This window comes from Anopheles moucheti, chromosome X, assembly GCF_943734755.1.
Source record: "Anopheles moucheti chromosome X, idAnoMoucSN_F20_07, whole genome shotgun sequence".
Classification (NCBI taxonomy): domain Eukaryota; kingdom Metazoa; phylum Arthropoda; class Insecta; order Diptera; family Culicidae; genus Anopheles; species Anopheles moucheti.
Window position 1 is genome coordinate 15,782,919 of NC_069142.1, and position 14,922 is coordinate 15,797,840.

General features: G+C 49.2%; 1 protein-coding gene across 1 annotated transcript in view; it reads right to left on the reverse strand.

The window, feature by feature from the left end:
* LOC128307388 (uncharacterized) overlaps positions 1–14,922 on the reverse strand; it is a 17,268-nt gene continuing 2,346 nt past the window's right edge. Inside the window, exons 4-5 of the mRNA XM_053045195.1 lie at positions 2,767–2,876; positions 1–2,688 (exon numbers count right to left, since the gene is read on the reverse strand). Coding sequence (XP_052901155.1) covers positions 126–2,688; positions 2,767–2,876 — 2,673 coding nt within the window. The 3' untranslated portion in view covers positions 1–125. The remainder of the gene's footprint in view (positions 2,689–2,766; positions 2,877–14,922) is intronic.

Below are 14,922 nucleotides of genomic sequence, written 5' to 3' on the forward strand. Positions count from 1 at the left end.
CCTCCTCCTCCTCCTCCTTCTTACACCTTCCTTTCTTCAATTTCCTACCATCGTCGCCATTAGCTGCTTAAGAATTACTTCGTAAGCGAGGAGTTGTGACAGGACGAACGACGAACATCTCCACACTACCGGTGGTTGTAGAGTGGTTGACCGAGATAGCGCGGCTTCTGTTCACCGGCACCACGAACATTCTGACGCTTGCGCACCTTCAGTCGGTGATGGTAGGGCAGAAACTCGCTGTCCGGGTTCAGCACCGGCAGTGGGTGTTTGTAGTTGACGAGTATGTCGCTCTCCAGGTACCGGTTGCGGACGGGTCCTGCACCCTGGTCGACCGTTGGTGCGTTACCGCCGCGGTACAGGTAGGGTATGTCGGTGAACGGTTGACGTTGGCGGTCCGGGCGCAATCGCGTCGCACCGGGCAGCCGGTGGTCCAGGATGAGGTAAGATTTGGTGGTAGTGCCCGGTGTCCCGCTCGGGTCAAACTCGGGACGCCGGTTGTAGCCGCTCGCACCGTTGTTCAGGATGACGGGCGCAATGTAGGACAAATCGGGCTGGGCTGGCGGTGGTGGCTGTGCCGACGGTTGGTAGTACTGCGGTTGATGGTCACTACTGTAGCCCGTCGCGTGCCGACCGTAGTCGGTGGTGGTAACGTAGTAACCGGTCGGCAGATTCGGCGCGACGACACTGTTCGACCCGGGCCGGTACACGTAGGCCGGCGAGGGTTCGTACTGAGGTTTGTAGGCTGGTTGCTGATAGGTCGGCAAACCACCGACATGAATGGGTTGTGGTACCTCCTCCGGGAAGAGCGTGCGATAGACGTTGCCATCGAACGAGAGCGACAGATTGGTGAGCGTCGGGGCCGGTTGGTGCGCCTTTGACGTGCGACCCGCCTTGGTAAGCTTGTTCGCCTTTTCGTAGATCTGCAGCGTCTGACGGATGGTTTGTACCTCGCGATGGAACTGCTCGATCGGGCTGTAACCGTACGTGCCGGTCAGATAATCCGGCGTGGCGGATGCAATAGGGCGCGCCGGGTCCGGGCGGTGTTTGGTGCCCACCACCGGCAGATAGGTGCGGGCTGGCAGATGCGACGTAACGGGCGACGATCCAACATCGTTCCACCCGGGCGGGCTCGTCGAGGTGCGAATGTCGAAGTATTCGGCGTAGATCGGATGTGCGACCGGTGCCGGTGGTGGTTGCCGTGCCACACCGACATCTGGTGGAATTTTGTGCAACTTGGTCGAAGGTGTTAGTAGGGGCGTCGTGGCGGCAACGGTGCTTACGGTCGGTGGTGCACTGGTCGGTTTTGGGCGGGGTCGTTTCGAGGCGGGTTTCGATGGTGATTTCGGTGCACCGTACACCTCCAACACAGGCACGAACGTTTTCAGCACAGCCTTCTGGATCTCCACGCGGGACGGTGCAATTTTAGGCGGTGCCACACTGTTGACAGATGCGGGCGGCACCGTTGTGGTCGGGTGGGGCCGTACACTGACGTAGTGTTTCGATGGTTTGGTGACCTTCGGCCGATCGGTCGTCTGCACCGTCCCGTCCGTACCGTTGGACCCCGGTGCGGGCTTCAGTATGAAGAAGTTGGGCGGTGGTGGCAGTATAATGCCCGGCACGAGTGGTCCGGGCGGTACCGGGTTGGTGTAGTTGCCACTGTACTCGAACGTGTACGGCGGTGGGTAGTAGAGTGATGGATCGTCCTCATCGCCGGGCGGCACCGGGTACGGACCGGTACGGTTGCGCACATCGTCCAGCGAACCACCGCCAACCGGTGGCCCGAACGATGGTCCCGGCGGTGGCAGCTTCAGGAACGGATTCGAGTACGTGCGATTGTCACTAACGGGCGGCGGGTTGACCGGGGGCGGATACTGGAGTCCGGTGTGGTGCTGGCCAGTAACATTGTGCGCCGCTGGCCCGGCAAGTATATTTTGCCCACCGAAATCTTCCGGCCGTATGACCGGGAACGCTTTGTTGGTGAAGAGGAACGCCGACTCGTTAGTAAACGGATTAAATGCCGGCACCTGACGACCACGGATAAACTCAATTGGTCCGTTCTCGCGGAGCTGCACGGGAAAGGGTGGCGGAACGGCGGGATTGGCCGGTATCTGGACCTGCCGGTCCGGTGCCCGGAAATCGTCGATCGGCTGCCAGGGACTGCCGGCATCCGCACCGGATCGATTGCTGCCGAAGCTGATGGAACCACCCTTCAGCACGAGCAGATGGTCCTCCGCCAACCAGATCTCGTCCGGGCGTAAACCGCCGTAGTTGCGCTCGTCGTCCAGTGGAACCTCCTCGTTCCGGCGGTAGTTCAGCACGCCGAGCCGCTGCGGTCGCCGTTGGAACAGCTCGCGATGGATTAGACCGTACTTGCCCTCCGCCACCTGATCCGCGAGCGTTTTGGCTGACTCACTCTTGCCGGTGCTGGCGGTTGGTGTCGATGACGGTGCCGGCTGTGATTCCGTACCCTGGTCGGTGCTCTGACCCTCACCGGCACCAGCCGCCACCAGCGAAATCGTATCGGAATCGGACTGCGCTGGAAGGCTGTGCACCAAGTCGACCTGCACGACATCATAGTATTTAAGCTGCAGTGCCTGATCCAATGGTTGATCTATAGCATTAGTGCGGTCTTCTACCTGTTCCAATCCGCTGTCTAATCGCCGCATCGCTCGATGTTGTCTGTTGCCACTATAATACAAGAGCGGAACGAAAAAACATACACACACATTAGAACATGTATCAGATACGACAGAGCTCACTACTTACCGATCAATTCCACCTGCCAAAACGGATCCATCGGCAGCGTGAAGACAGATGACCAGATACAATGGACAGACCAGGAGAAGAAAAGCCTGGGCACTGCTGTTACGAGACATCTAAAAGTTGTATGAAGTAAAGATAAACAACTTTACTTTATTACTTTACTCCACAGTACTTTTTGTGCTATTGACTCTTGCAGTTGCGCAGCACGACAGCTTTGCAACTTCTTTGAAGAATTCGCATTTCGACCGAATGACGGTGTGAATTGGACTTTCCTCCGGGATCGTTCCATTGATTGCTTAGGTTCGATATGACGCAGGCCGCTAATGAGTGAATTCTTCAAGAATATCAATGCACATCATGCGACTGCCTTGTTGGGTGAGTCAACTGTGTGCAATCCCATATGCAAACACCAGCATATCTATTCTCTCTTCATCATTTGATTCAACAGTAGTCGAATGGAGGAACATTATATTATCAACTCTTCAGCAATCCCAAATCTTCCAATCTTTCCGTTGAAATACCCAAAAACGAACAATCACCTCAAAACAAATCATAACCGCAATAAAACCCTCAACCTGATTAGGGAACGTAAGCAGCCGTTGACTAAATGGTGTTCATTTGTCTTTTTTTTTGCATAACCTCATCATTGCGCAGGCTTCCTGTCCCGTCGCGGATGAGGTGAAGATGAGCAACATTTGATGGATGTCAGTGCCCTCCCCCCCCCCCAACCCACCCTCCTTCGATCCGCCGCCATCGCTCTGGAACTGGTTTCTCCAACACGCTCGAGGGCTTTCCGGTCTAGCGATGTTAGGCGCTTTGTCATTTGTTTGTTTGTTTGACTTAAAGTTGTCCGTTCAGGTCCGCTGATCGCAGCTGGCACAAGAAACGTGACAGATTAATCTGCCGGATCGAAGTTTCGTGGCTGGTTATGGTTATGGGCGAAAAGTAATGAGCTCGCAGCTCCATAGGTCGGTTTTGCGCATGCAGTGTCACTGTTTACACGTGTATGGTGGCCATCGTGTTTTTGTATGAAGGAGACGATCGCATCTCCCGAACCAGATATCTCGCAATCTGAAGCGTCATAGTGGTGACAAGCTTCAACCTGAAGGTTGCATTAATCGGTGGGGTGAATGGGCGTTTAGATGTGATTCCGACGGATGGAAACCTCTGGAAGCGTGCCTGTTCCACTCAACAGAGATAGAAACGAGTCATTTTCCCTTTCATTCAAATTGATGATTGCGATCTTCATTGCAAATTGAAGATTACTCCAGATATATTGGAGTTCTTCAAAAACTTAATAATCCTTGGTATATGGAGCGGCATCAATTTCGGCAAAGTGTGCACATCTCGGCTAGATAACAGTCTCGAACAGATTGCACAATGGAGAACTAACCCTTTTCCATAGGTCACCCCACAAAACTCCATCGATACTCATCGGTGGATTGACTCTTCGGGGAGTTTGCAGATGAAGATAAAATTTGACTTCAAGCTCTTAGGCTCCTCACGGGTAACGTTTTGAAGCATGGGTAGAGGCACCCCGAAAACTAAAACAACATACACCGCGCGCCCGCGATCACCCACCGCACTAGCGGTTCGTCGGCTCGCCACATACTCGCTTTCGCTCGCCTCGGATGTTATGCAAATGCTTGATGCTGATCCTTACGTCAGACCGTTTGCATCATAATCGAACCGGGCTGCCGATCACCGGCTACCGATCTCCGGTAGGGAACTCAACCAAAGGCTCACGACCTACCACACACACGCAGACACATATACATGTGGATGGTCCCCTTTGCTTTGAATGAAATGGCATCCGCAATTTTGCCTCACAACGGTGGGCGAGAGATGCATTTTTCCCATAACATATGTGGGTTGGGAAGAAAGGAAGATTGAAAGAAGTTTTTCTTAATTTGCCCGTGTGTCTCTATGTGAGAGAAGAAGACAAAAAAAATACCTAGGAGGAGAAGATGTTATGGATGTAAGTGGCAAGGCTTCTACTTCACAATTTAGAGCAACACCCTGGGCCAAAGCGTTACGGTGAGACGGGAAAATTTGCCACAGTATAAGGTGCGAAAGGTGCGCACCACGAAAAAAAACTCTGCTCAACGACGACATAACCGGCCGAGCGGCGGGTTGTTGATGGCAAAAATTAGCGTCGAACACGGGACGGGTGGAAAAAGGAAAAACTTGAAACCCCACCCCAAAGTGGGGCCAATTTTCGGGACAGGGCGGAGCAGTAAGTTTAATTATGAATTAATTTAAGCTTCAACCGGCAATCACGGACGCATATGAGTATGTGTGTGTGTGTGTGGAGAGAAGAAGGGAGGAAGGAGAGGCCGAGCAGCTTACGTTGGAAATGCGCCATATTTTATTTTATGAAATGGAGCTCGTTTCACCTGTGAAATACCAATCATCGCATCTGATTATTAGAAGCGATATGTTCAGGGTGGAGGTAGTGGGGGAGGGGGGGGGGGGGAGAGGGGCGTTGAGGCAGTGGAGTGGAAATGACACAAGTTCGGAGACCTCCGATAGTGATGTGCCGATCGATCATTAAGCGCTACAAAACTGTCAAATGCAAGCGAGTGTGAAATGTATCTCTTCCCTCCTTAGTTAACCCGGGTGCCAACATTCCAAGCGGAGCGCAGAGTGAGTGTACTGCTTGCATCAGTCTTTCGCTAACAGCAGCGGACAATATTACCAAAGATTACCAACAACCACACACGCACACAGACACACACCTGACTGCACCGAAAATGTATGCGAGAAGCTGCGAGCCGTGTAAAGGAAAAGGCCTCTCCACGCTCATTTTTCGGTAATAAACTGTTATTTAATATCAAACAAGTTTCACATTATTACTGTCATCCGCTTACATCTGCCGCAGCGCACCTGCGCCATTGCTGCAGCACAGCCTCGCTCTCCTCGATAGCGACACTGTTTGATCACATATCCCGAATAAAACAGGCGTCCCTGTAGTCCAGCATACACGAGCGGAAAAATGAAATTTGTGAGCCGCCCGCATTAAAATGTGGTGTGTGCGTACGGCCGCTTCTACATCCCCACTGGGCACCACTAGCGCAGGGTGCCCTGATGCTTAACGCACGCACCAACACTTTTGGGACAACGGCACGAGGCGATAGTATCTCGCTCGCCCGATCTGCGTCATTAGACACCAAAACCAGTAACGGCACACCAGTGCGCGATCTCACCTTGACCGCAATCGGTTGGCTGCCGCCCGGTCAGCCTTTTTTTTGGGTGACGGGGCGCGGCGTAACGGTTAGGTCGTGACACCTGCTATGGAGTTTGGAGTGTGGTAAGATGGGAGACATTCGGTACGCGGAGTATGGGGAACGAATAGATGGAAGGAGCTTTATTTTCGCAACTCTCTACAAGGTAGGCCGAACGACTAGTTGCAACTGATGGGAAACCTGCGGCTATAGAGCGGAAGATGCGTCCGCTTCCATTCGTTCGTTTTTTTTTGGGAACGTAACAGTCACACGTTAGCTGCATCCGGCAGAGAGCAACTGCGCGGGAAAGAAATTCAGAAACAGCAATAACAAATTTTTAGTACACCCTGTTAGGAAGTCGTCTAAGCCGTTACATTAGTCATGAAAGGGATCCCATTCAGGCTGACATTATTAATAGCCTAACTAGAATTATGTTTAACACGCCACAGCCGGATATAGAAATTGCTTTCTATAGATTGTTTGTACAGACCTTCACGGATCTGGTATTCCAATATAATCCAATATTTGAGATTCCAAGATGCGCTTCTTTTAGAACGACTCATTAAGAGAGGTCCAATCGGTCTGTTCTTTCTACTGATTCCTTCCACGGACCTCCAAAGATCCAATATCCAAAGTTATTCTAAAATAATTCAATATCTGAGATTCCAGTATGCGCAAAATCATTGGAGGCGCCAAATTATATATGCGCTTGCTGTTGAAAAATTGATAACTGATACTAATTAAAACAATTAATAGCTACACTTCTCTGCGAGAAGTAGAAAATACCTAACAACATACAAAGTGTCTCATTGACATTGGCAGATACTGAAATAGTGTCTTTCCAGAATTGTATGGAATTTTGTTAAAAATGACTAGTCTTGAGCTTCAATAATCTGAATCTGAAGCGAAGAGTCCTCCGAACCATGCATGAGTCAACTCTCAAAACATTCTAAGAATCTGTTTTGAAAGTCACCGAACTAAACAATTAAATGTTCTAAAACCTCTCTACAAATTCTCAAATCGAGCCTGCTGTGAAACCAAAGCAAAACAATCAATTTAATCGCACAATTCGCAACAGCCAAACAACCAAACAGGAAATGATATTCATCCAACCTTGACAAGGAAATCACTCGAGCCGTACCGGGATTATTAATTTGCTCTCGGAAGCGACGCTCACTGATCGACCTGATAAATCGGTTGGTTGATGTTGTAAAAAAAAACAATATGCCACCCATATGCCTCGCCTGGAGGCATACTCGGTTCAAAGTATTATAATTACCGCCTACGGGTGAATATAGCGACAAACAAATATACCCAAAATAAAGCTAAATCCCCGTTACGCACAGCATTTTGAGCTTCTCGTCTGCACGAGGACACCCAAGCATCGAAACGTTCAACAACAACAAAAAACCCCACATGTTGGATCGAATTGAACCTTTACATCCTGCGATTGCTATTAAATTGTGCTTAAGCTCAGCGTGTCTGACATGTTTGGAAGGGGAAGTCCACAGTAGAGGCTAGGCTGTGTTGGCCGTGGTTCAATGAGCTTCCGTGTTCGGGTTCATTTAGAGGGCCTTTGTTGCCCTCCAATCTTTACATCTACGTCGCAAACCAATCCGTAGCTAGCGCACTCAGGAGCGATCCCAATCCGTTTTGGGGACACTGGATATTAACCACCAGCGCTTTAATTCGCTTCCTGCTCATACGGGCTCGCACGTATGCTGTGCAAGTAAAGGATTTGCTTCACCTTCATGTCACCGCTTCCAGCGCCACGGATTCGTGTGTTGGACTACCTCACTGCCTTCAAACCGGATTCGCCATTGATGGTTGACGGTTGAATCACGCTCCACATTCATAACGGGGTACATTTCATCATAACGTTGTTGCGGTACGGGATCCCGCGCGCGATCGAGGACCTAGATTGCCGGAGTGCTTAGACTTCCCGGATGCAAGAGTGTTTGATTTTGAAGAGAGTCCACTCCATCAACATCGCTTCATTTGCCGGACATATGGCGACATTAGAATTCCCATCTGAGGTTTGTTCTGTGGGAGCTCAACGTATGCCGTATCTTACATCTCTAAATCCAAATTCCTCTCGATTGTAACAATTCTCAAGGATTTCTGGTCTAAAGCATGCTGAGCTGACTAACAACTGATACTGCCAAAGAATGTCTGTTAACGAAACGATCAAACTCGGTGCCGTCGACGAGTACGATGCAATCAGGATAAACTTCGACAACCGCACACGCTACGGTGCCAAACCCCAACAGAACCTTATTTTTCTTGAGCTGCTGATTTTGTCTGACCAATTTGCGTAATCGTACCGCGCACCCTTACGAAGGCTATCCAATGAATGTTCCCTCTTTTTTCCCTTAAGCTTCTGTGGCCTGGTTTGCAATCGCGGCGATGAAGAGAGAGAGAGAGAGAGAGAGAGAGAGAGAGAGAGAGAGAGAGAGAGAGGAAAAAAGCTAAACTATCAACTCCAAAAACTCGACAACGCCATTCGATGCCCTGTACCGAGAGCGTTACCGATTGTGGGGCGTGCAGGACACAACTTGATCCAATTATTTCGTCACACCCTTTCGTTGATCGACGATCGTAGCTGTTGCTGTTGTTGCTACCAATTGCTGGCATTCTTTTCACCGTACGGATAGTGGAGTGAACGGTCACCTTATGTTCGGTTCTAGCTAGATTGATGCAGGACAGTGGGCTGCGCCCAGGGCTCGAAAGGAACGGCACCATTACCAAGGTTCTTTTACTCGCCCCAAAAAGGAAACGCGGCTTTGTCCGCAGAGAGAGTGAGAGAGAGTGAGAGGGAGACCGGCTGACAGGGAAGGAAACGGAAGAGTGGAAGAGCTGTGCTTTTTTTAGGGTGGAACGGTATTTTTGCCACCCTGTTAGCGGCCGTATACCACCCAAGTACCGCGCCTGGTGCGGTACGGAAGCACGACATACACGGCAGTAGGGGAGACGGCAGGCGACACGGACACTGCTGTCCCTCCTCTCCCCCAGCCCATCCCCCAAGGAGCGCCGCTTGAAAACGACATCTTTGCCATGTACAACTGCTGCTGCTTTGCCAGCGTATCTGGAGCCCAAGCACTCTCACACAGCCTCACTCGAGATCGTACGAGGCAGTGCCCAAAGATCGTGGCTGTGGGCCCGGTAACTGGTTCGCTAGTTACCCGCGAGCGAATATGCGCCACTTGGTAAATAGGGTTGGGCACTACACCCTTACACCCGTTCCCTTTCGCACCTACCGTCAGCTACAGTACGCCGCACGCCAGAAGGCCAAACTCACCCTCGCGATCGCGACTCCCTCCCCTGCCCCACCCCTCACAGCATACGACACCGTAGGCACTGAGAGGGCTGAACCATTTCGACCGGGAAAAGAGAGTAAATCCACATCTTGGTGTGTGGTGTGGAATGTGAAGGAAACGAAAGAAAAAGAAAGACTCAAGGAGAGTGAGTGAGTGAGCGTCATCGAGGAGGGAAAATGGAACACACCCAAACACCCCCTGAAGTAAAGGTACCGGGCAGGCAAGCAAGTAGGTTTAAGCCTCGCAACCTCTAACGAGAATGGTTGCTAAATGTGAATGCCAAATGCCCCCCCCCCTCCCTTCCCTTCTCACTCCCATTCCCTCCCGGTCGAATATCCTCCCCTTTTACACCACGCAGCAAGCAACCTCACCCCATCACAGTTCGCACCTTGCAGAGCTACATGCAACATAGACACGGGAGCTGGAATGTCGTACTGGAGCAACGAGACATTATGAACATAGCAGTATCAAACCGTTGGCAAACAATACCGTTGCAGTTTAGCCGTTTGTATGTGTGTGTCTGTGTAATGGTTTAGAAACAAGAAATTTAAGGGAGAGAAAGGGGTTGGTTGAAGGGAACAGGGGAGGGGGGGAATGCAGTTGCGGCGGTGCCGTACTGGGGACACTTTTTTCCCACAATTGTTGGCTCGACACAACGGGCAGCGAAATCACTGCAGTAAAACTGATGTGAGATAGCGTTTCATGCAGAGTTCCAGACCTATCCGAGAAGGTGGGGAGAAAGGTTGTTCTTACTGGGGTTTTTTTTTGTTTAAATCAAGCTACTACATTCATCTGCAGCCCACGGCTGCTACAATAATTACCTCCAAACCCTTCAGATAAAATTGGAAAATTGGACTACGGCGATTCTTAGACGACTGCTCATATACATCCAATAATTCTCAATTATCAAGAGGTCTCAAGAGGTATTCTGGATAAGGTGATAGAGTTATTTAACTCAACTCCCAAGGTTGAGTCTAAACGGTGATTCCATTCAACTCCCAAAAAATGGACATTTAAGAAACATGAAAAGAGAATGGGCTGCTTGAAAATTCTTAGCCAACTATTCAGGTATATCGAGGATCTCTCAATAAGAAGAAAAAGTTAATTTTGGTAAGGTTTTATTCAATGCAAACTCCCAAAAGTTTTACATTTGAATATTCCTTAGAGGACTGCTCATGTATACCGAGGATTTCTTAATAAGAAGAAAGATGTAATCTTGATAAGAAGTTTTACTAATATAAACTCCTCAAAAACTGAACAATGAAATACTATCAAAGAATAAGTTTCTTGAGGATTCTTAGACAATTGCTCTCCATATCCAGGATCACGTAATAACAAGAAAGAGATAATCTTGTTAAGGAGTTTACCTAACCTAAACTCCCCAAAAACTGGACAATTAAATAGTACGAAACAGTTGCTTGAAGATTCTTAGACAACTCCTCATGCATATCCAGGATCTCTCAATAAGAAGAATGTGGCAGTGTTGATAAGTAGTTTATTCAATCTAAACTTCCCACTTCTGAAAGTGAAAAATGAATCACTTTCAGAATAGTGGTTCCTAGATGAATCTTAGACGTTGTTATTAGTGTTCCACGACTGTTGATGTATTTCCAGGTTCTCTGAATTGGATGTTTCAGATTTGGTTTTAATCATCCAAAAACTAGGTTATCTTTGGTACTGAGCAAAAATGCACCAAACCGCAGTGTAGTTGCGCAGCTGTTTAAGCCAGAGTACGCAGTGTCAGCAAGAACCTTTCTAAGGCTATTTCTAATGCATGCCCCAGCGTGCTGATGATTAAATGCCATCACCGTAAACTTTAAAGCACCTCATCGGGGGACGGTTTTTAAAAAGATGCGAGCGAGGCTTGAAGGGTTAAACAAGTGGCTAAAGTAAACAGCTGCTGAACGCCTGTAGAGAGCCAGCCTCTGCAAACCGTTGCGCAGGAGCCCGCAAAAATTGTCCTATGTTTTATGAGTCAGTTATGTGTGTGCGAGTAGTTTTTTTTCGATACAAGTACCACAGATAAGATTGGTGGGAGTACCACAGATAAGATGGGGAGTGGAGGGGTAGGGGTGGGGGTTGTCTTACCAAGCAGGTGGCACGCGCGGGTGCAGGCTGAACAGATTTACAGCGTGCAAGACCGTGCAGACATGAATTTCTGATCCCAATTTTCTCATCCGTCTGCCTCGGAGCGGGTCGCCACGATGCGGCCACGATTTAAAGGTACTATTTTCACGCTTCACCAACGCCCGGAATGGCCAAGCACATGTTTGGTATACAGTCGAACGTTTTGAAACGTTTTTTGTTTTGTATTTTTTAAGGCGAAACTGTTGCAGCAATTATAGAACCACGCAGTTCACACCACGAAGCATAACCCACATGCAACACATTGCACACCGTTCGCGTTTTGCTGCTGCATTGTTGCAACGGGTTTTGGGTGCAAAATACGAGCGAAAGCGCCCCTTAGCAATGTGCGCTCGGCACACACAAGCGCAACTTTTTCTTTCGCGCACCATAATTTAACGCCGGAGCGAACGAACGGTGACGTTCGAGTGGTGGAAGAACAAAAAAATACCCCAACCCAACAAACCCCTTCTTTACAATATCAAACAACCAGAACGTAAGAATCTTGCGCGTGGTTTTTGTTTTTGGGGTGGAGCTTTAACAAAGATTGGTTTAGACGAACGGTTTAGGACGGGACAGGTACAGGGTTTTGGGTGGCACGATACCGGTCACGCAGAAGACATCAGCCTCGAATCATAATTCCATCGATGGACACCATATACCTCCATGGACAGTTTGAAGGTTTCTTTGAGGTTTAGCGTCCCTATGTCGTTGCGGCCCAGCCAAGTCAGGGGCGCTCGAATTTTTGCCGCTGCTCTCGGCCTCCTTTTACACCGAAACCGAGAGCGAAAGTGAAACGTACGGCGAAGTGGGCAGCATAAACCGTTTCATTTTCCGCTCCATTCGGTCGCCAACGACTCCGCCTCCCTTCCGCGCACACACCCCACATTCGCTGTAACCCTTTTTTTAAACCGCGACCGAAAGCAACGAAGAAAAAAATAACAAACCCTTCCATCCGTTCCGCTGTTTGGTGTTTTGTGCTTTCTCCACTTTGTGCCTGCACACTGAGTCAATAATATATGTTGAAGCCGGTTTGCAGGGAGGGAGTACAACATGCGATGATATAATTTTTCGTGCCGCTCGGTCAATGAAAAGGAAACTTTGACAGGCGGTCTACAAATAAAAAGCCAAGCAAAGAGAAGCAAAACAAAATACACAAAATACCAGAAAGGCTGTGTGAGAAAAAAGGAAAAAAGCTCCGAAATGGTAGACTACATCGAACGAACGAAAGCGAAAAGCAAAATAGTGCAACGCAAAGGTAGAAAGATGCAAAACACTCGCGTGATATGGGAAAGAGAAGAATTACGGTGCGGTAGGATTTGCTGCAAAAGGATTTTAACGTTGCTGTTGCTGCTGCAAAAAAAAACAAGTAGTTCGAGGCGAAGGAACCAGGCATCAGTAAAAGCTGTCCACGGTAAGAAACTGTCGACCAGCAAACGCAACCGAGTGCGGCATGTGACGTGCTGCAGAGAATATAAAACAGAAACCCCCCCTCATAACCGCCCTCTTGGCGATTATGCAACCTGCTGTTTTGTGCGCGGGACGGCTGTCGTCTACTATCGAGTCTAGCAAAACCGTTTGCAACTTGTTCAGACCTCCATGTGCACCCGTGCCACCCACCCCATCAGCCACTTTCTCCCGCTTGTAAGATCACCACCACCAACACTCCCGGCACAGGCGCAACAGTTGCAGTTGCTTAAATCTAGCGTTATGAAAAAACGTACGCCACAAACACACATCGCTTAGTATATGGGATTAGTAAGTCAATGAGTGCAGTTCCGGAAGGATTCCATCTCCAAAACGGCCAACTGTACTGTCGGCGAAGGTAGAATTTACTAACCCTTGTTGATCGCGCTAATCCTAAAAAAAGTAGGTAGGCTTGATAGAAGAGGAAGACTCCAACACGCTGCCGCTGCCAGTTTCTCTGCAACTACGGCTCCCGAGTTTGGCCCAGTGATACGATGTGGGAGGTTTGATAGTTGTAGACGGGAGAACAGGTAACACCAACGCGGGTGTCCGCGTCCGGTTGAGCTGGCGCAACCCGAGCCCCGGAGTGCCTGGAGCAGCGGTGGCCGGCGTCTAAGTTGTCGCCTAGGTGTGTACGCCCTAGTAACAGCTGGTTCGGCTGCGACACAAACAACGCAGATTCGAGCGCAAAATCGATCGGTGACAGCCGCTCATCGCGACTCGGTGCCGTGTTGGGCCCGGGTTGGGACCATCGATCTATGGCTGCTCTCTGCTGGCTCTACTCAATACACTTCGATACCCTAAAGCCACTCTGCTGTATTACTTTGTTTTTTCCTGCACTTTTTATCGCTCGGCTCTTAGCAGGCGTATCCTCATCTGGCGAGTCTTTGAGAGATTACGACAGCTCTCCGCTTCTCTAATCAATCACTAGAATGGGAAAGGTGCTGGAAATATTCTTAAAACCTCTTTTCTACAAACCTAAAGATACCCAGTCAGCCATAATTTCACATCAACATCTATATCCAGATCTAGTATCACATAGATCAAGTTTATCACTGGATGAATTTCGAACAGATGACCTTATCAACGTGTGTTGATTACACACAACACTTTAGATACTTTTCTGAGCAAGACATCTAGACACTAGATATTCATTAATACCAAACATTACCATTCACTGCAAGTCTATCACTGCAAGTTCCTGATGTGTCTTATACTAATCAAATATGAGATCTTTGGATAAAAAGCCCTTAGCAGAGGCGGAAAAATGAAGCAAACTATTCAACAAAACTTCAACTTAAACGATCACTAATGTACCGCAGTACTTCCCGCACAGATTTGCAATTTGGGACTGAGCAAGATCAAGAGGTCAAGATTGGAATAGCCTCATTAGCGAAGCAATTACACTAATGCGCACACAATCACCTCGCACATATGCACAACCTGTACACATTCGGTAGGACATCATAGATAAAAAATATAGAACGACACCACCATCTATCTTACTGGAAGTTGTCCTAGGATTGACAGTCTATTCGCTCCTGTTGCAGAATCCTCCATAAGTTTCATGTACCAACTCCTAGTTCTAACTTCTATGGATATTGTTACCCAAAGACCGATCGCCGCGATCGCGATTACTACTCGGACTCTACTTTATCTCGTCAACCGGCCGATACGTACTGAGCATGGTTCGTGGAATTTCGTGCCCGCGACCCTCCCGAGCGCACACGTTGACTCACACACCAACGCGCATGAGAGTGGGAGCTGGATAGGATGGAGCCACGAGGAGGGGAAAGAGAGGGAGGAAGGGAAGGGAATCGGACAGGGTGGCAAAAGGCCACGAAAACGGCCGTGCACATGAGAACGATGTACGACGGAGAGCACAAACTAGTTCCCCCTTCCAGCGGGGGCGCCACACTAACGATGTCTGCTGTCTCACACCAACCACACCGACAAACCCCGATCAAACCGATTCCTTCAGCTACTACGGGGACCTGATCGGTGCGTTGCACACCAGTACCCACCTG